At 28.5% G+C, this 21901-nt stretch overlaps 1 protein-coding gene across 5 annotated transcripts in view; it reads left to right on the top strand.

The window, feature by feature from the left end:
- The window catches only part of LOC117170679 (trehalase-like), a 144902-nt gene that overhangs the window by 99197 nt on the left and 23804 nt on the right, over nucleotides 1-21901 (top strand). For 2 of the 5 annotated variants that reach the window (XM_033357619.1, XM_033357622.1), the window contains exons 1-2: nucleotides 10764-11075; nucleotides 20433-20994. In XM_033357619.1, coding sequence (XP_033213510.1) covers nucleotides 20864-20994 — 131 coding nt within the window. In that variant the 5' untranslated portion in view covers nucleotides 10764-11075; nucleotides 20433-20863. Of the gene's footprint in view, nucleotides 1-10763; nucleotides 11076-20432; nucleotides 20995-21901 lie in introns of those variants that run through there. The other 3 variants (XM_033357620.1, XM_033357621.1, XM_033357623.1) reach the window with 2 other exon arrangements.

Raw genomic sequence — 21901 nt, 5'->3', positions numbered from 1 at the left:
ATTGGGCTTATAGCCTCACATATGCTATATAGGGTGTTTTAACGTTGTTACGAAACTGCGAAAATACTGAACTTCAATCAATGATATATCGATGAAAAAAAAGCTATCTTGAATCTGAAAAATGGATTTCAGAGGGCCAGGGTGCTCCTTTGTGATGCTTTCGCCCGTTTTTGAAAAAAAATTTATTCAAGATGCTATGTAACCTCAAATATAGCAAAAAACGGTGTTTTTTGCACTTTTAGGTTACAATATCTCGAAAACTGAGGGTGATGGAATTTTTCTGAGGTCGGATTCGGATTCAGCGCAGCAAAAACCTTCGGGTATACTAGGTCTGGTCTCTGGTTCCGGAGCTTTGTCAAATTTTGTCGACCTGTGTAATCTATCGCCTTATAATCGATCCAATTTCATTCGAGATGTAGCGAGAATTGAGACGACAGCGCTATCTATCGTCGTTTAACTTCATTAAATTGGAGAGAACCGGGGATTTCCACCTGTCAGTTGCTTTTTGCGCTTTTTGCTAAATGGTATTGAGTAAGTTTTAATTCCTTTACAATAGTCTAATTTATTTCGGAGGAAATATATCAGTAAGAACAAATTTTTGTCGTATTTTCTGTTACTGATTCTACATTTTTGACCGAAATTTTCTCACTTAAGCGTCACGCAGTAGACGATATCAGAATTATTCTACTTACCTCAGTGAAACTTTTGCTGAAATATTTATAATTTTTAACCGCTGCATGTCTTACCTGCAACAGATTTTAATTTATCGTTTTGTGTCGTTTTAAATCTGGTGTCCCGATTTATAGCTCGAATTCACTCATAGATTGCCTTTTGCCCATTGCTGATAAGGTCGCCGTAGCGTTGGCTAAAAAATTCAGCAGTTTGGTTGAAAATGCAACTGTTTTTATTTGCAGTTTTTAATTTTTTTGGAATTTTGACTATTCGATTCAAAATTCATCTTTTTGGGATTAAAAATTAATATCTTTTGGTAACAAATTAATCCCTTTTAGTTGAAAATTTAGGTTTCTTGGTCGAAAATTAACTTTCTTGTTGATAATTCATCTTTTTCTGGTATAAACTTAATCTTATTTAGTTAAAAATGCTACTTTCTGGTTGTATATTCAACTATTTTTTTGAAATAATTTTTTAAACTAAAAATTAAACTGTTCCTGTTTTGATTTGTTGAAATTTCAAATATATTTACTATTAAATTTTTCGTGGAGAATTCTTTTTTTAAAAGTTAAATATATTTGGTTGAAATTTGAACTATTTTGTTTAGCGCTAATTTTTTTGAGGAAAATTTTTCATTTTAGTTGAAAATTCATCTCTTTGTTTGAAAATGTTACTATTTTCTTGAATATTAATGGTTTTAACTGAAAATTTAACTATATTCAATTTTTGTTTAGAAATTTATCTTTTTTTTAGTAGAAAATTCGTCTATTTAGTCCTGAAAATTTTCCCTGTTTACCCTTTCACTTTTTACACTTTTATCAAGTACATTAGTCTGTGGCACCCTGTTCATTTTTTATTTCGCGCTTATTACTAAAATATAGATAAGGTCGGCTGATCATATAAGTGCTACCTTAGTATCATCCTGAAGTCCTTTTTTTTAATTTTGTTAAAACCTTCAATCAGAAATTTCTTTGTTTTGATAAGAAAATAATTCCCTATTTTTCAAGATTATCAAAAATATTTTATGATCGCTACAGTAGGATTCTTTTAAAAAAAACATGTAGTTTTAACTTTTTTCAATTTTTCTGTAGTTTTAATTGTCCCATCTTGTGCAGTGCAAAAGATCCATTATCAAGGTACCACTTTACTCCCAAATCTTGTTGATTCCCAAAAAAATGAGAAAAAAATTGAGTTGAGGTTAAAGTGTCCAGTTCATCAAATAAATGATTATTTCTTAAATGGGATCGATAAGTTTTTACTAATTTTGGCTAAATACAACATATTATTTCTTAGCAGAGACTCTTTCTTTGCGGAATAATTAAAAAAAAAATTGTTTTTTGCTAAATTTGATTGATGTGTGGTTTTATTTTGAGGTTATGTATGTTACAATTCTCCCAGCTTTACTTTTAAACTACAAAATATTTTTGGCCGAAACTTTTTTACATTAAAAAAAATACATAGACCCGGAACTGACCTTGTTTGTAGACAATTAAAAAGGTTTATTTCATAAATAATTTCAAAGTATCTACCGACATGATCGGTACGACAGAGACCTACATTATCGGAATGACAGAGAGCTGACAACCAATTATAACCTCAAAATAGTGCGTAAGCAAACAATTTTTATTTAGCAGAATACATTTTTTTGTTATTATCTCAAAAAAGAGTTAGGGGGTGTCCGTTACACTATTTTCTAGCCTCTCGAAATTCAGTTTTGAAAATTTTCAATTTTTGTGGACAAAAACCCGGGTGAACTAAACCCGATTCACCACATGATGAAGTATTACATGCCCTTAAATTTAAAAGAAACTGAAAATGGTTCTGATCCACTGGGTTTATGCATATAACAAAAATTATGTATTAAGCTAAATACAAAGATTATTTCCTTAAAGAAAGAAATGTATGTGTACAAGACAATTTTTAAGATTTTAATAACCAGAAGAGGTATAATTATTTCTTGTTAAAGAGGCAATTTTGTATTATTATCTTTTCTAAAGCTGACACTAGAATAATTTATTATCGATGCGGTTACATCAGACCCCTATATTCATCGACCTGCTATTACAAGTTACGACATTCTATTTGAAAAGTCGAGTCGATGAATAGAACACAAAATAAGCTTTTTTCCAGGCCAATGATGTGAGACAAAGCGACACTTGTGAAGTATAATTAAGTAATTATCGCAAGAAAAAAAATTAGGAAATTTTTTAACGCAGCAGACTGTGATGGTCCCATACCATATGTGGCAATTATATATCATTTTTATCATTTTAGAAGAATCCTACAAAGTATACAATGCTTTGTACATGTTCTTAATACATATGACGTCCATTAATAAATATTGGTGTAAATTTTTAAATAATTCGTTATATTTTATATTCATCAAATTCTGTGAAAAAGCATAATACCTGAGATATCTGTGAGAATGTCTTTAAAAAATACTTTTTTTTTAAATTTTTATCAATATTTTTAAATTAGGTTGCTCTCGATAGAACGCACAGTGAGGGGATACACTTTTTTATTGATAAAGATCGCCTAAAAGTACCATTTTTAATGGGATTTTATGTGATCTTAAAATTCGTCTGATTTTGAAAATTCCTTGATCCAGGTCAGAATTTGTTTGAAATTAAAAATGATTTTTTTTCAGTTAAAAATTTGCCAGAATTCGAAACTATCCTCTCTTCCAAATTTAAGAAAAAGGGAGTTACTATATTTCTAAATAGTAAATCTTATAAGTAAATACAATGCTGACTTAGAGCAGGGAATTTCGGGAAATAAATGTATGATTAACTTGGAAAGGGGAAAAATATATAAATTCTTGTTAAAAGTTGTTAAAAGTTTGTTCAAATTCTCATTTTTCAATATAGCAATAACCAAAATTTAATATAAATTTTACTTATAACTTTATTTTAGGATTTAAGTATAGTAATAATTTTTTTCTATCTTTCAGAATCGATATTTTTAAAAATTATTATTGTTTATTGAAGAAAAGACAATATTTGTTCAGGCCTTTTAACGAAAAATCTTCAGTCACAGTGCAATACCGTCACATTACATTTTTATTTTTTGGGAACAAAAGAATTTTTTGGTATAAAACATTTATTATTCTTATTCAGCGTTCCAATATCTCCGGAGTAAGTTTTTATTTTTGTAAAAAATTAAAAACCAATATTTCAGAAGTAACTTTTAGTTTCTATTGAAAATTACAATTTTACATTTTTACCGCAATCCGCAGTCGGACCTGTTCTATTTTGTAGTCAGTGGCGCTTTAAAATTTTCAACTGATTGTTATTTAATAAAAAATTTTTACCTTATTTCGTCTAACGTTTTAGTGTCATTTCTTTAAAGACTTTAAAATTCATTAAAACATTCAATAAATCAATGCAAGAACTCACTAAAAATACTGTCCAGTTGGTTAGAGTACACAAAGAAAATATTTATAATATTATAAACAGTTTAATAAAATGAAGTAATTTTTTTTTATTCACGATGATTAGACATTTTAAATGGGCATGTTTAATATGAAATATGAAAGATATTAATGCAGGCTTACATGTTAATAATAGCTGCTGTTTACCAATTATTTAAACATTTTCTATAAACAAATACATATATTTACCATTTTTTCATAAATAAACTTCATTTTTTGAGGAAGTTACTAGAATAAACCGTTTTCATAAACAAATGCACATTAGAATATTTTTTATATGAATAAGCAGGTCTGTCGCACCCTCATTAAAGTCACTTTTAATCACTTTTTAAACTGAAAAATCACTTCAATCGCTTCTTTTAATAAATTAAGACAGAGAACCCAAGGACTTCTAAATTTTATATAATTCATTTGAAATCACCCTGAATTCTTTTCAATTCCCTTAAAATGCAATGAATTCAATGGATGTTATTTGGTTAGAAAATGATGTTTAAAATTCTATAAAGAGTTCTTCTTACTTCCCTCCAGTTTTACTAAAATCATCAATTTAATATTTTGGAGTTTTAATTGTGTTGAATGCATTTGAATGCATTTGGAATTGACCCTAAATTATTTTATCTTAAATTATTCAAAATTCTCTTTATTTTTTTTTAATTTACCCTGAGTTATTTGAATTTAATGTTATTGTTCTAAATTCACTCAACTCCACTCAATTCAACGGATTTTCTTAGTTATTTTTTTAATTTACACTGATGTCTTTTAAACTCAAATTGAATTCTTAAACATTTGATTAAATTCTTTATAATCGCCTCGAATGTTTTTCAATTTATTTCAATTCGATGAATTCAATTCCTTTGTTTAATATTTTTGAAATATTTTTAATTTACTTAATATTGTTTAATAACCCTTACATTTTTATGAATTTTATCGAATTCTTCTCATGTCCTTCAAATTTATCTCAATTCACTCGAATTTTATTTAACTACTTGGTTTATTTTTTATTTTTTCAATTTAATTAAATTCTTTTGAATTTGCCCTGAATTGCGTTCACTTCCATTTTACTTAATTCGATGGAATTTTTTATTTTTTAAATTTCCTTCAATTTTATTCTTTCACATTTAATGAATTTCATCAATGTCTCTTGAATTCTTCTAAATTTATTCAATTCTACTCAATTAAATATAGATTATTAATTTTAAAATTTTTCCTTGAAGTATTGAAACTCACCATAAATTTTTAGGCATTTTATAAAATGCTTTTAAATCCCCTTGATTTTTATAAATTCACTCAAATTTTTCTTAAAAGGTTCAAATCCTGAATTCGTTCAAATTCACCTGGTATTCGTATAAATTTCATCGAATCCTTTTGAATTCTGTTATATTCCAAATATGATTCTTTATATTATTACTGCACATTATTAGTTACCTTTGGTCGATTTTAGTCACTTTCTAGTCTAGAAATTAGGCACTTTTGTTCAAGGTTTCGGTCTTACCAATGATTCCTTGCTGTCATTTTTTTTAAATTGCAAAAAAGACATTTTTTTTGGCAAGACGTTTCGAATTTATTACACACGAAAAATGAAGTCTGTTCATGAAAAATTGGTAAAAATGTCCATTTATTTATATAAATGGTTTATATAAATAACCACTTTTGTCATTAGAAAATACATAACAGCAAGGGGTCTATCGTAAAAAATTCGAGTTTATTTCGCAAAAAATTAACCCTATTCATACAAAAATAGTCAAAATGTAAATTTGTTTGTAAAAATTGTTTAAATAATTGCCTAACAGTAGCTATTTGTAACTAATTGAAAACGCACATTAGAATCGGTTATATTTTATACATAATAGCAATTGATTTAAAAATAACTAATCATTGCGAATCACGAAAAAATGACTTGTGTTCATTAATTTGTTTATAACATTATAAACAATTTGTTTCTTACTCTAACCCACTGAAAAATATTTTTAGTTAGTTAATACATTTATTTATGATCTATTTTTATGATTTTCAATGTCTTCAAAGAAATATTATCACTGAAGTCAGGCACAAAAAAAGTGTAAACTTTGTAGTTAAATAAAATATTTAAAATTTGGATTTAGTGAAATATTCACAGACAGCTGTTATATCTGGCACGCTTGCGATCATTTCTCAAAAAATCATCAAATTCGGTTCAAAATTACACTGTGGGGCAATGTTTGTTCCAAAAAAGTGATTTTTTCCCAGTGTTATGCCTTACCGATAACTACCTTTTCTACTGCACACTTAGAAAGTCACGTGCTGCATTTCTACTTATTTGTAATTACTTGCGTCGTTTTTCAACCTTTAAAGGACACACCTACAAAAAAAGTAAATTATATTATTGGCTGAAAAAAAACATGAGTGATTTTGAAACTATACAAGATAGGAATAAAATATTTACAAAGACTTCATTATAATTTAAATGTTCGGACTTGATGATTTAAACAAATAGAATGTAAAAATTAGACTTTTTTACTAATACTATTTTTTTTCTCAGAAGAAATAAATGAAATTAATTTTTTATTCATCAGAGTGAAAGTATATATCGTATTCTTCCACGTTTAATCTTCCACGTGTTTAAAGTTCAGAATAAAAACATCATAAATTAACAATTACTATTTTTATAAACATTTTTAAAAACTTTGTGTTTTATCGATTTTTTTTGATTTCTTGGTTTTTTTCATCAACATTCTTTCAAATCAATATTAAATTATGAAATGATGAAACAGAAAAATTATCTACGTTAAATATTGTTATTGATAATGACAATATTGTAAACAAATATTAAATTTAGCATTTTTCAACGGAGAAAATTCTTTTTTTAACTAAATCATGTTGCCAGTTACTCAGTGGTAATGACCCACTAAGAAAGTGTTTCACAAACTCTAACATGATTGTTATTAAAAAATAATTAAATAAACAATAAGCTATAGCTAGTTTATGTATGAATAAGCGGGTTTTTCGTTGTTATTTTTGTATGCATCTTTATCGTAGTATTTATTATTAATTTAGTAACTGATACTATTGATTACAATTAACGATAAATAATAACATTATTGACTATTATTAATTAAAAATTATAAACTATTGCGCCACATACGTTGGAATTCCTTATGAGCGTAGAATTTAGTCGGAATTGAAAACTACGTAATTTTCTCGTCACTTTTACAAGCTGATAAGAGCAAAAAAGGAAATGTATACATTCGCTGCGGGTGTGTCAAATGGCGGACCAATCAGCGATCACAGCCAGGTGGGCTTGTCTGATCATGACAATCTACTGTGGTTCCCTTCATTCCGCGGGCTCTGATCAGTTATTTTCACTCTGTGGTCCTTGTGGTCATTGCGCATTCATTTTACTAATAATTAGCAAAAATTTGCAATGGGGTACCTATTAGAAATCAACATTTTTAAATTTTGGAAACAGTACCTCTCGATTGTTTTCCTTTTGGTTAAAAAAAAAAAGATTTCTTACTTTTCACTTTACTTAGAGTTCCAGTCAGGTCGCTTTAGGTCAAATGAAATGATTTTTTCTCAGTTTTTTTACTTTTGAAATGCATGAACTAAAAAAGACTCCACACTAGGGTACCAATTAAAATTTTTTTTTAAGGTCTTACCCTCTACATTTGTACAGTTTAATGAAAAAGAACACGTATTTATTGTTTCTTTCTATATAAAATTTCCTTGAACTCCTGTAGGACGTTTAAAGTTCAAAATTCACTAAATATTTCTTTAGCTTTAAAAGAGAAAAACTTTTTTTAGTTTTAAGAAAAAATCCTATGGAGTAAAATTTTACAAATTTATTAAATTAGCTCCGATGCGACATTAAAGTTATTTGAGTTTCATAAATTCATTGGGTCTTACTCCCTGAGATTTTTATTTAATTGAAACAAATTTTCCGTATTTTTTATTTCCTAAAAAAAATTATCTTAGATCCCAATCAAGGCAATTGAAGATAAAAAATATTCTTTTTTTAATTTCTCTCTTCACTCTGGACTCTCATGAAAGAATGAATATAATAAAACCATTTCATTTTCTGGCAAGGAGCATTTTTTATGGTAGCTTTTTTGTCTAAAACCCTTCTTTCGAACAAAACATCACCTAAATGTCGAAAATGACATTTTTCACTTACTTAACTTAACTGAGGGTTCAAGTGGAAAAAATAAACGCGACAAAATTATTTTATATTTTGATAAACGACATTTTTTTCTAACACCTGCCTAAAACCCGTTTTTGACCGAAGGACGACATACATTTCAATACAATAAAAATTTTCACTTTTCTAGCTGAACTGCGGGTTCAAGAGAAAAAATGAACGTAAAAAACATTACTTTTCATAAAAAACATTTTTTGTTTATAGTACTTACGCCTAAAACCTTCTTTTGAACAGTACATCATTCAAATGTCTAGACAGTGGCATTTTTCAGTTATTTAACTGAACAGAGGGTTCAAGTTAAAAAATTAACGTGGCAAAATTATTTTACTTTTTGATAAACAACATTTTTTTGTTAATAACTCTTTCGCCTAAAACACTTTTTTTTGCCAATAGATCACTTAAATCTGAAGGCAGTGTTTTTTGTAAGAATATAACATAATTTAGATATTTAATTTATTTTTTGAAAGTAAAATTTTAACTGGGTATGTTAAAATATTTATCATGTTGCATTTATTTTGTCGACATTTAAGATCATAAATAATAAACAATGATGATGAAAAAGATGTTTGTACCTGAAGTTCAATTCTGTTTTAAACCCTTAGCAAAAATCGAATTATAATTACATTTTTGTCATTTTTCCATAAACTGGAATTTCCTTGACATTTAGGTGATGTACTTTCCAAAAAAAGATTTTAGGCGAAAGTACTATAAACGAAAAATGTTGCTTATGAAAAAATAAAATATTTTCTTCAAGTTTATTTTTACTATTGAACCCGCAGTTTAGCTAGAAAAGTGTGAAGTGTCATTTTATTGACATTTAAGTAGTCTATTGGCAAAAAAAAATGTTTTAGACGAAAGTGTTATGGACAACTTTTTTTTATTACTTGCATTATCCTTTATCCAATTTAAATATTCATGACTTTAGCAAAAAAATGGTTTAAATGAATACCTCAAATTTTTGTCCTTTTCTTTCAAAAACAACATAATTTCAAAGATAGCTGAAAAAAGATAAATAGGTGACAACCTGTGATGACTGAAAACATTTTGTTTGTTTATTATAATTATAGTGTCTTTCAATTTTAAATTATGAGGAAGAAGACGTTTGCTTTTTAAACTATCCTAAAATTTGTTTAAACATGTACATACGGTTCTCCCAAGTTTATTAATTAATGATAAAATTGTAATTGACATGAATAAATAAAAATTGATCAAAAAAAGTCTGCTAAAATAATTTTTATTCACAGAATTTCGATACACTTTTGGCAATAGTAGAAAAATTTCGATACCGGAAACCAAACAAAATTACTAGTTCCGATAATCATATTTCTATAAATTTTGGCAACGATTTAGGTTTTATTAAGAAAGATTAATTCTGTAGAAAAAAAGAAAATTTTTATTGATTTCAAAATATCTTGAGGAATTCTAGAAGTTTTGAAAAAAATTGAAAATTGATCAAATTTCTTCCAATATAATTCTGACTTAGAACAGTGCCTTTCGGGAAATAAACGTAATTTTGATATGGAACATGGAATTTTCGTAAATAATTATAATTTATATTTCATCACAAGAATTTCTGTAAATAACTATAATTTAGACCTCGGGACAAGAATGATAATATTTTCATTTTAAGTTCAGTTTAGAACAGGGAATTTAATTTCACTTAGCGCAGGGAAGCGTTTGAGATCGAACTGGAATTTTTTAAAATAATTTAATTTTAATTCTGATTTGGAAGAAGTGAATAAAAAACCTGTTAGAAGTCAGAATTCACTGCAATGAGAAACTTCCCTCTTCCATATTTCGGAAACAGGGAGTTACGACATTTATGAATTACAATAAAAAATGTTGTTGATAAATGTAATTCTGGCTTGAAACAGGTAATTTTAAAAAATACATTTAACTGTGACTTGGAAGAGATAATTTCCGTAAAGAATTATCATTTAGACTTTCCATAAATAATTATAATTTAGACTTAAGCCAGGGAATTTTGATAAAGAGTATAAATCTTTATTTTCAAACAAGAAATTCGCTTTAAAAATTATTATTTGACTTGGTGTGACATAAAACATGACTGGAATTCAAACAAAAAATACTTGTTCAAATTTAGAATTATAATTCTTATGGCAAAAAGTTATCTGATGTTCCAAAAAAGAATGCTCATTCTTTTCCAAAATTCCCTCGTCCAAATCAGAACTCTTTGAAATCATTAAAATCTTTTGAACTCTTTTAAATTGACCCGATAAAATTAACAACTGAGAATCTTCCATTTTAATTACTTATTTTCAATTATCTTAGGATTTGCTTCATTCTGCAGTTTTTGTCTGTGTTTCTCTGCTGATATAGATCTTGGTTGGCAAGTCTATCTATCTGTCTGGCTATGTACCTGACTATGTACCTATCTATTTATCTATCCCTTCTTATTTGAAAATTCTAAGTGTCCCCACTACTATCTCCCACTCTTGCAGCCACAGCTCACAAGTTGAAGCTTCTTCGCAATCACTCGCGCGAGTTTGCGCGAGTTCAGAAGTTAGTTTGATGCTGGTTTGACGCGAAGCTCGTTGGGAGACTGGAGAGGAGCGTTCAGGTTCAGGCGTGTGCAACATCATCAGGGAAGACTTTGCGTCGTGACGATTTTGACGAGATTTTGTGTTTTTGATCATATTTTTATCTTTGTGATCTTGGCCATCTAACTCAATCGGCTCTAGTGGAGACGAGAGAGTCCTGCAGGATTTTTTTTCCAAGAAAATTGTGTCCAGAAGGTCGGAGAAAAGCTATTTATTGCGTGTCAAGCTAATGCGACAGGTATGAAACACGTGTTACCTTTACACAAATGCGGTCGTTGAGATAAAATTAAAGTCTCAAATTTGATTAAAAAAACCTTCTGCAGAAGTCGCTTAGTTAAAAATTTGGAAGTGATTAGGCCCAGTGTAAACCCATAAAGGATTGATACATCTGTTGTTATTATCAAATCTGAATATATTCTATATAATCTACTTCTTCTATTTAAATTTGTTTGCCACAGATTTTATCGCGGACAACCAAATTAACAAGACAGGACATCTGGTCCGACGTAACACTTCTGCGTTCCGTTTCTATCAGATCTTGCATTATTCTTTTCTGGTATTTCACACAATTATTGCGTCTTTCATTATCAACATCCGACATCACATTTCTTACAAAGCCATGCAATTTATTTGTCATTTGAGTAAATAAACTGTATCCGCAATACATCAAACACATCTTAATATCTCGAGGTCCCTCTTGTTCAAACTCTTCAAAGTACTTATGAAATTATAAGCACTCTTTAATTTTTGTTCCAGCCGCACCTTTTACCGGTTGGTTGAACAATGATCGGAAACCACCAAACATGCAAATTGCAAACAAAACATATTGTACATATACGATACTACTAGATACAGAGTAGCACACAAGGTTGACAAAAACTCTACCCTATTTTTAAGTGGACATTGCGTCAAAAGCGTATTCTCTCATTGAAAGCCACGAATAGAACTTCCCCTCAAAGTTGTCGTGTTGGACTCATCTAAACATTGCAAATGCTACACATTACATATCTCTGATTATCCATGACATTTGACTAAAAGGATCATTTGCTCTAGAATTCGAAAAAAGGGTGATTTCAAAATTTACATCTATACATAAAAAAATCATTAAAATTCTTTGCCAGAAATATTTTACTATAATAAAAATTAGCATCATTGAGATAAATCATAAAGACTTTAATAGATCTAAAGTAAAGTACTAAAAACGGCAATTTAACGATTGATCTAGATTTTTTGGAACTACTCTTGTCTATAAGTGATCAGGCGATACTTTAATTACTTCGAAAGTACAATAGATATGCTCAAGGTGGTCGGAACAGGAAGGCGTTAAATCATTCAAGGTGTTTGCTGCTATTCACCGTAAATCGGCTGAAAACTGCCGACAACATCTTGGTCGGCAGTGGAGCGACACGATGCGACACTGTATTTCTCCTTGGTTTCTTCTGCGCTGTCAATAGTGTCAGTGGTTGCCAGATATCCGATGCCGCAATCAATTATTCTATAAACTTTTAGCAGATCAGGCCAATGACGCTAGTCATCCACGTGGGTTTTTCCACGTGACAGTGCTGAGCTTATGTGCACCTCATGATACGTTCACCACTAAAACTGACATAAAGTGAAACGGTTTTGTAGGCGTTACAGACCGGGCCCTATAATCCCCTATTGTACCCTATATTCAGTTTAGATTCTTAGATTCCAATTTTTTTCACTTGATTATCTCATGTGTTAATATATTTTTGAATTGTCTTCAATTCTTCGAAATGTTGCAGGGTTTTTTTTAAAGCTCCCGATAAATTTTGTAAAGATTTAAATAATTTTTTAGAATATATTTTAAGAAACTTCATAAAAATTCATTTTTTTCGTTGAAGATGCATCATTTTAGTTTGAAAACTTATCTCTCTGGTTCAGAATTGAACTATTTTATTGAATGTTATTATTCTTTTTTATTTATTTTTTAACTGAAAGTGTAACTATTCCAGTTAAAAGTTCATCATTTTATTTGAAAATTAATGTCTTCGGTTGAAAATCCAACTGTTTTTAGTTGAGCATTCGTCTTTTTGGCTGACCTTTTTCAGTTGAAAATTCAACCATTTGTTTAAAAATTCATCTCTTTGATTTCGAATTTAATTACATTGAAACATTTCTATAGCGCCGATTTTGGGGCTGACGATGGGTGGGAAATTACTCTTTATGGCCTGCTCTGCTTTTGTTTGTTCACGTTTGAGTGCTCGCCTGAGTGACAACCGCAGACTCCGCGCACTCCTCTTACACTTACCTGCGGCGCGGCGTCAATTCTCGGAAGAGCTATTGAAGGGAGGGCTATTGAAGAGTTTTACTGTATGTTATTACTACTTGTTTCAAAATTTAATTCTTTTGAAATATTTCAACGTAATTCTAAAGATGTCGATAAATGTTGAATAGATTTAAATAATTTCAACGGATTTTTAATATGTTAGGGTATTTTTAAAACTTCTAAGATATTTCAAATCTCTCAATATATTTTAATATATTTTTTAGGGTTTCAGGAAATGTCATCATCAAATTTCGCGGGATTTTATAATACTAAATCTAAAAATTTAAAGAAATTTGAAATTCACCCTCAATTCTTATTAATTTAACCTGAGTTCTTTTAAATTCTTACGAATATTTTTATATCGCTTGAATTTTTCTAAATTTACTTAATCCTAGTCAATTCAATAGTTTTTTTTAACTTTCAAATTTTGTATTGAATTGTTCCTGTGAATCAATTGATAAAATGGTGAAAGGATTTGAAAAATATGAACGCATTTTTAAAATTTTTTTCATACATTTTTTAGGATTTCAGGAAATAGTATCATAAAATTCCACGCCATTTCGTAATATTTTAGTTGATTTCAAAGATTTTATTCACGATAAGTGAGGTATTTCATAGGATTTCCAAGGATTTTGATATTTTGGGGAATTTTAAAAGATTCTAAGGAGTTTTTAGTATATTTCAATAATTTGATGGGATTTAAAAGGATTTGAAATATTTTAGAGTAAATAATTTCTTATAATTTCTAAATATATGGAAAGATTTTAGAGGGCTTATGAGATTTTACGATATTTAAAAAGATTTCACGAGATTGTATCAGGTTTCGAACTATTTCAATTATTTTAAGGGTTTTTTTATTCTCTTAATGTATTTTAATAAATTGCTCAGGATTTCAGAAAATATCGCCAGCTTTCATAGAATTTCACGGGATTTATTAATATTTTTGCGGATTTTAAAGAATTTATTCAAGAACAGAGAGGTATTTCGTAAGGTTTCAAAGATTTTAAGAGTTTTGACATTAGTTTTTGGAATTCACCTTGAATTCTTATTAATTTAGCCTGATATTTTGTCATCTTTGGAATTCTGTAGGGTTTTCTTTAATTCACATAAATTCTACTAAATTTTCTTCTTATTTATTTGATCCTACGAAAATAAATTGATAAAATGAATACATTTTCAAAGAATTTGAAACATTTTAAGGTATTTTTTTAATTTCTTGAAAAATTTCAAGAGCATAAGAGATTTTAAAAGATTTTAAAGGATTTGAAATATTTTAGGAAATTTTAAAAGATTCCCAGAATTTTGTTTATTTATTTCAATAGTTTGAAGGGATTTCAAAGACTGGAATATTATAAGGTATTTCAAAAGAATCTAAGGCACTTCCAAGAGATTTAAAGAATTTCAAGGGATTTCCAAGAGTCTTAATTATTTTAAGGAATTAAAATTTTTTAATAAATTTCAAAGAATTTATTTACAAAAAGTGAGGGTTTTCGTAGGGTTTAATTTACTTGAATTCTTCTAAATTCGCTCAATTTTCTTCAATTCAATCGTTTTTTGGAATTTTTGAAAGTTTTTATTTAATTGATCCTAAATTCTTTTAACTTCATCTTGAATTCACAGGCATTTCATACAATTCTTTTGAATCCCCTTGAATTTTTCGAAGCTCATTTCAAATTCACTAAATTCAATGAAACATATTTTGAAATTGATCTTATTTCATTTGAATTTTCATGAATTCCATTGAAATCTTATCGTTTATCTGAAATTGATTTTAAATCATTTCAGTTTTACGGAAATCAATAAAAAAAATTTATTTAAAAATGGTTTTCCAATTCTTGGGGATTTAAATTGAATTCTTTTGAGGTCTTATGCATTTATTCTGAATTTGTTACCATTTATGCGAGAAAAAAGTACCATTTTGTCTATTTTGTCCCATGTAGGATGTGCTTGAAGTTCTTAATGTTCAAATTAACGAAATTTTTTACTGATGACTTTGCAGACCAGAATCAGTGCTAAAATTTTTGCTAATTTACATTGCAAATAAAATTGAAACAAAATTGTAATGCATATTTTAAACTGCAGTTGGGACAATATTTATGGGTAAAATAGAAATAGGGAAAAATATTTCGTTCATTTGAACGTTCGGAACTTCAGGTACATCCATATAGGGACTGTGAGGTCTGAGTTTGGCCTTTTTTTTTGCGGACTACGTACATTAAATCAACCGTCCTCGAGAGATTGTACGCTTGCTTCTATTCAAATTGCCTATTTTGTTCTACCTTTGAAAAAAAACAAGTTAAAAATTTTGATCAGCGTAAACTGTGGCTAAACGGCGCACCATTGATTTTCCATTGCTGAAATAACAAACATTTTTCTGCTGGGAATTTTCCGCTATATTCCGATGATCCGTGTATCAAAGGCTGCTTACTTTTTGTCTTATATGATTAGATAAAAAATTATATGCCTATATGTAGGTCACTGAATTGAGATCAATCCATGATTATCATATGAGATAAATAGAAATGCATAATAGCATTGGTTTTGGAAAAGCTACAATTTATTATCGTTACATGCACAAAGAGTTTAGGCATACCCTGCGAAATAAACTATTACCATATATTATTATAAAAATGTAGGTATAATTTTCAAATCGTTAATTCTTTATCCTCCGCCTCAACTTAAATCCGAAGGTCCAAGCATTTTCCATTCCAGAGTGAAATTTACAATTTGTTTGATACCTCCCCAGTGCCATTTCCGGTTGATTTTTTTCTCAATGTAAATTTTGTTGTATTTCATTTTCAGAATCTTGGAAACGTTGTACCAACAATAATAAATGCCAAAATAGGGACTCTTGTCGAAAATTTAATAGAAAATGAGGATTTTTAACTAAAAGTATTTTGTATTATTTAAGATTTTAAAATCATTAGAGAAATTTTGTTGGTTTTGAGTGAATATTTGGCGCAAAAATGATCTTCTGTACCTTATCTCCTGTAAGATATTATAGAAAGATTCACAAAAAGTTAGTTCGTTCCAGGACATATCATAAACTTTATATTCAACCATAAAATTTTACCATAAACTTTTTGCCAACTTCCATCCTTATTCGCTATTACGTCGCGTAACAGAATTAAATAGAAATTAAAATGCGTTCGCTGTTTTCAATAAATTATTCTTGGATCTTTTGTTTTCTTAAAACTTAACCTTATGCACGGTAACACTAAACTAAATTTAATTAAAAGTTTCTTGCATATAAGATTTTCTGGTTGATTATAATTTCCTGGCGCCCCATGGTAGTTTTCAGATCAAATTTAAAATTATCGTTTGAGACATTTTTCAAAAGTCAATTTTTGTTTATCTATGTAGAGTTTATAGACAAGTTGATGACATATCTTGCCTCAAAGTTTTTTTTTAAATTTTAAATTTAATTTCATAGTTATGTATATTTTATTTTATGATACAGCGACACCTATTTAAAAATTTATTTTAAAAATCAAGCGTCACAGAATACCTACTAATTTTTTTTTTTATACTAGAACATCGCTTAAAATATATTGATTAAAATGATATATTGATTAGCTTGATTTTTAAAATAAATTTTTAAATGATTTTTTCTATCCTGCTTTAGATTTAAAATGTCGAAAACTATAAAATATTAAATTTAGAATTGAGAAAAAAACTTAAAAGCAACATTTAAGATCATTTTGTATGCAAATTATGCACCTCATAGTTAAAAAATGAAACAAACAAGAAATGACTCTAAAATGTGGGCTCAGGCGATGATTTTAAGTTTGCTGTAAAAACTTTCATAGGTGCCAGGTTTCCATAATCAACCAGAAAATCGCATATGCCACCTTTTAATTAAATTTCGTCTAGACCAGCCTGTAGTTTCTTTGGAATCTTTATTTGTATTTTTCTTGGGATAGGTTCATATGCATATCAACTGTGTATCACGATATTAGATAATCAAAAGCGCTGCATTCTAAATTAGAATTAGTATAAAAAGTTAGTGACGAAATCGTGACAAATCTTTTACTAGTTAGTTCAATAAGCAGTTTTAATAAGAAAAAAAAATTCCATGTAAGAATCTTATTTACTAACGTTAATTACTTACAGTCACAAATTCACTATAAATTCATGGTTTCATACTAATGATTAGTTAACAACTTGGCTCTATTTCATTAGTAACTTTTTGCTGATTCTGATTGAGAAAGTATGAATATATCGCACCTTCTATACCTTTTAAATAATAATTCTTTGAACAATCACGTGACTTGGATTTATATTCTTTCGCAAAGACATAAAGCATGACCGCGCACGTGAGCGGTACTCAATTATTACATGCCAAGTGCAACTGTCCGATGAGTTGTCCATAAAACTGATTCACGTCGTCATACATTACACGGAAGAATTTGAGATCACTATTATATGGCTAATTCTCCAAATAGAATGCATTTTTTAGAAATATACCGTTTTTTTAAAGAATGATTGAAATACTTTATTCGTCAATGAATTACGATTATTATTAATAAAATTATATTCATTGTTTAGCTTTTTAGGACAATCGGATTGCGGAAGTATTGCAAATTACCGAGGGGAAACAACTCGGTTATATCCGAAATGTTAATTCGAAGTAATCCGAGTAGTTCGGAGTAATTCACTTGTGATCCAGTTGATTTCAAGTTATTTAAGTAATTCAGGTCATTAAGGTATTAATACAGAGTGATCCAGGTAACTCGAAATAATTGACACAGGTAATCAAATAGTTTGGAACTGTTTCGTTGAATTTTTAAAATAATTTACTTAACTTAAAAATGAACTATTCTATTTCTTGTTAAAAATGTATCCTTCTCGGCTAAAGATTCATGGTGGTTGTTGAAAATTCTTCTTCTTCGGTAGAAAATTAATCTTCTTGGTTGAGAATTCATATTTTTAGGTGAAAATGCAAACTATTTGGTGATGCAATAATATACTTTGTAGAAAATTGAACTATATTGTTGAAGATTTCTTTTTTGGTTCGAAACCAATTTTTTTTATATGAAGATTTAACTATTCACCTTGAAAAATGTGATTACTTGATTATAAATGTATCTTTCTTAGTTGAAAACTGAACAATTTCGGTGGAAATTTGAACTGTTTAGATGAAAAATTTTACCATTTGGTAAAAAATTCATTTTCTTTACAGAAAAATGATTTTTTTTATCTGAAATTTAGTATTCCATTTTTGATTGTAAATTTATCTTTTTTAGTTAAAAATTTATGTTTTCTTTTTTTTTAATTATTTTCTTCAACTACAAATTTAACTATTTCATTTTTCATTGCAATTTCATCTTCTCTAGTTGAAAATTTGTCTCTTTGGTTGAAAATTGATATATTTTCTTACAAATTTGTCTTTTTTGGTAGAAAATCAATCTTCTTGGCTGAAAGTATTTTTTGTTTTGTTGAAAATACAACTACTTGGTTGAGAGTCGAACTACTTTGGTTGAAAATTGATTTTTTGTTTAAATATGCATCATTTTAGTTGGAAATGCATCTGCTTCGTTGAAAAATTTACTATTTTGTTAAAAATTCGTTTTGCTTTTAGTAAAAACTTTATTTTTTAAATTAAAAAAATGATTATTTAATTCCTTATTTATAATAATTTCTCTTCTATACTTGTAAATTTAACTATTTGGTTAAAAAGTTATCTTTTGGAGGTGAAAAGTCTATTTGGTTGAAAATTTTTGTATTTTCTTAAAAATTAATCTCAAACATTTTACAATTTTGTGGGAAAAAAAACTTTTTAATTAAGAATTCAACTTCTTCGGTAGGAAATTAAACTATTTCGTTGACAATTCAGTTTTTTGTTGAAAATTCGTCGTTTTCGTCCGAAAATTAATCTTCTTGGTTAGAAATTCTTTTTTTACATTTTTTTATTTATATGAAACGTGAACTGCTTCGTTAAACATTTTTTTTCGAATTGCATACATTTAACCGAAAATTCATCTGTTTGGTTAAAAATTTGACTATTTTCGATTTTTTTGTACAGAATGAAGTTTTTAAATTGAAAATAACTGTATTAAATTATTATATTCAAAAACAGGTCACGGAAAAGATGATACCATAAAAAAAGAACTCTAAATTTTACAGCGTGTAACTATCCTTTTTTTATTGAAAATTCGTCTTTTTCAGTGGAAAATTAATCTTCATGATTAAAAATTCATGTTTTTGGTTAAAAATGCAACTATTTGGTTGAAAATTGATCTACGTTTATGAACATTAAACAATTCTTTTGAAGAGTATACTTTTTGCTTAAAAAGTAAACTTTGTTGAAAATTCGTCTTTTTGGTTGTTAATTTAATGGTATTTTGTTGAATATTCGTAAATTATTACATTTTTCCTTGGATATTCATCTCGTTTGGTTAAAAATTAGTTTCTTTGTAGGAAATTCAACAATTTTGTTAGAAGGTCTTTTTTTGTTTAAGATTTATCATTTTAGTTGGGAATTCATCACTGGTTGAAAATGTGAATATTTTGTAGAAAAATCGTTGCTTTTTGATTAAAAATGTATTTTTAAATTAAAAATTTAACTATTCCGGTTGAAGATTTATCATTTTAGTTGAAAATATAACTATTTAATTAAAATTTTGTTCTTTACTGGCTTAAAAGGAATTTTTGAACTGAAAATTCAACATTTGGTTGAAAATGTATTTTTTTAATAGAAAATTCCACTACTTTGTTGAAAATCCATGCATTTTATTGTAAAATGGTCTATTTTTGTAGAAAATTAATCTTCTTGGTTGATAGTCCATATTATTAGCTGAAAAATTGAACTATTTGATTCAACGTTCATATTTTTTTTTTTAATCAATCATTTTTAGATCCACTTCCACTGAACCGGATTTATAGGAGTTTGTTTACCCCTTGTATATATCATAATAGAGAAGAAAAAGGAAAGCTGATCTCTGATTAGATTTTTGGTCTAAGACAAATCCCAGTGTTCAAGAACTTAGTTACTTATACAACCCTATATGTAACATTAAATCGATGATTAATTTAAAAATAGTGCTCCGTGACAGCGTGATATTCAAATGTACATTTTTCCCAAAAATCATTATGGATCCAATGCTTTGAAAATTTGTTATAAGTCAAGAATAGATATGAGTCAACCAAGTGCCGCACAAGTGCGAAAAACTAAAGGGAAAGTCGTAAGACTTGTTCCAGGGGTGGGGGGGGGGGGGGTTCTTAATAAATAGTTGGATTATTCATTTATTTCAGTGTATAATAGGCCTACGAAACTTAAAGTGGGTATTTGATTTTCTGTTATAGACAAGATGTGGCATTGTGTTTGGAGCTGAAACCATCCCGTAGACTTCACAAGACAGAGGGTCCGCATCCCAAACAAATCGGCAAAAAGTAAGGGTCAACATCCTCTCGCCATCATCCTCAAACCCCGCAAAACGAACAAAGACAAAAAAACACCTCATTAGATACACCGTTTTAAAAAAAGAAAGAAAAAAAGAAAGAAGTAGAAAGTAAAAGAGGGCGAGCGTAGTGAGAAAGTGCGAAAAAAAAGTGATCAAAGAGTAAAGGAATCAGGAGGAAACGGAAAGAAAGAGGAAATTAAAGAACGAAAAAATCGCGACATTCATATGTGCTTCTAAAAGCTTGTGTCGTTTGCAAGGCTTTTTTTGCGTTTCGTTTGAGATAAAAAAAAGTTGCCGTGAATTAAAAGATCAATTGCTATTTTTAAATCTAAAATGGCGATGAGGTTTAGAGGGTTCACGACTTTACTGCTGCAGACTGCAATCAGTATCCTGACGATTCTGCATATTGTCGTCGTTACTGCAGGTGACGGATCAGAATCAGTGAAACCGCCTCCATGTCCGAGGTAAGTGTTTAACGACAACCATAATTGCCTGGAAGTGTTCTACATCGAGACTTCCAAACAGATCCATGGTTTTACTTTTGTGTCTGACAAATATTATCTTTTTCAAGAGAAAAACAAATCTGTAATGGTGTCTCCATACGCAGTGTTTACCTTTAAAAATTTTCTTGATTAGATTTTACTGAAATAGTGCCTTTCTACATGTCCTATATTTGATTCACATTAAATACCAGTTGATTAATCTGAAGCCGAAATTTAATCAAAATGATATGCAAGACTTTTATACAGATTTTGAATTTTTTGTTTGATCAGCAATCTAATCGGGTCATAAATTTTCATGAGTAACAACTGTCGAGTGTCAATTGTCATTATACGCATCCCAGTCATGATCGTCTGGATGAACATTGAAGTTTTAAAACTGAGCTTTCGAAGAAATTTCCTGCATTTTTTTTTACGAAAAATCGTTCAGTTTTGACGAATACTTAAACTATGTAAATTTAATGAAACACTTTTTGCTTAAAAAATAATTTCCAAAGCTGAATATTCATTTTTGTTTGCAAATTAATTTATTTAACTGAATTATTAAAAATAAAATTTTTTACTAAAAATTTAATTGTTCCGTTTTTAGATTGAAAGCTTATCTTTTTTTGTTAGAAATTCAATTATTTGGTTAATAATTCATGTGTTTTGTTGAAAATTCTTATTTTTTATTGTTTAAGATTATTCTTCTTGGTTGAAAATTAATCTTATTCTTTGAAAGTTAAACTCTTTTCATTAAAATTTAACTAGGTATATTGTGAAATAAGTCACTTTTTGGTAGAAATAAATTTTTTAACTGAAAATGTATCTATTCCATTTGGTGATTCATCATTTTAGTTCAAAAGTCATCTCTTTTGGTAGAAATGTCATC

This window comes from Belonocnema kinseyi, chromosome 4 (assembly GCF_010883055.1).
Source record: "Belonocnema kinseyi isolate 2016_QV_RU_SX_M_011 chromosome 4, B_treatae_v1, whole genome shotgun sequence".
NCBI classification, from domain to species: domain Eukaryota; kingdom Metazoa; phylum Arthropoda; class Insecta; order Hymenoptera; family Cynipidae; genus Belonocnema; species Belonocnema kinseyi.
Note: the sequence above shows the minus strand (reverse complement) of the source record. Positions and strands in the feature narration are given on the sequence as shown.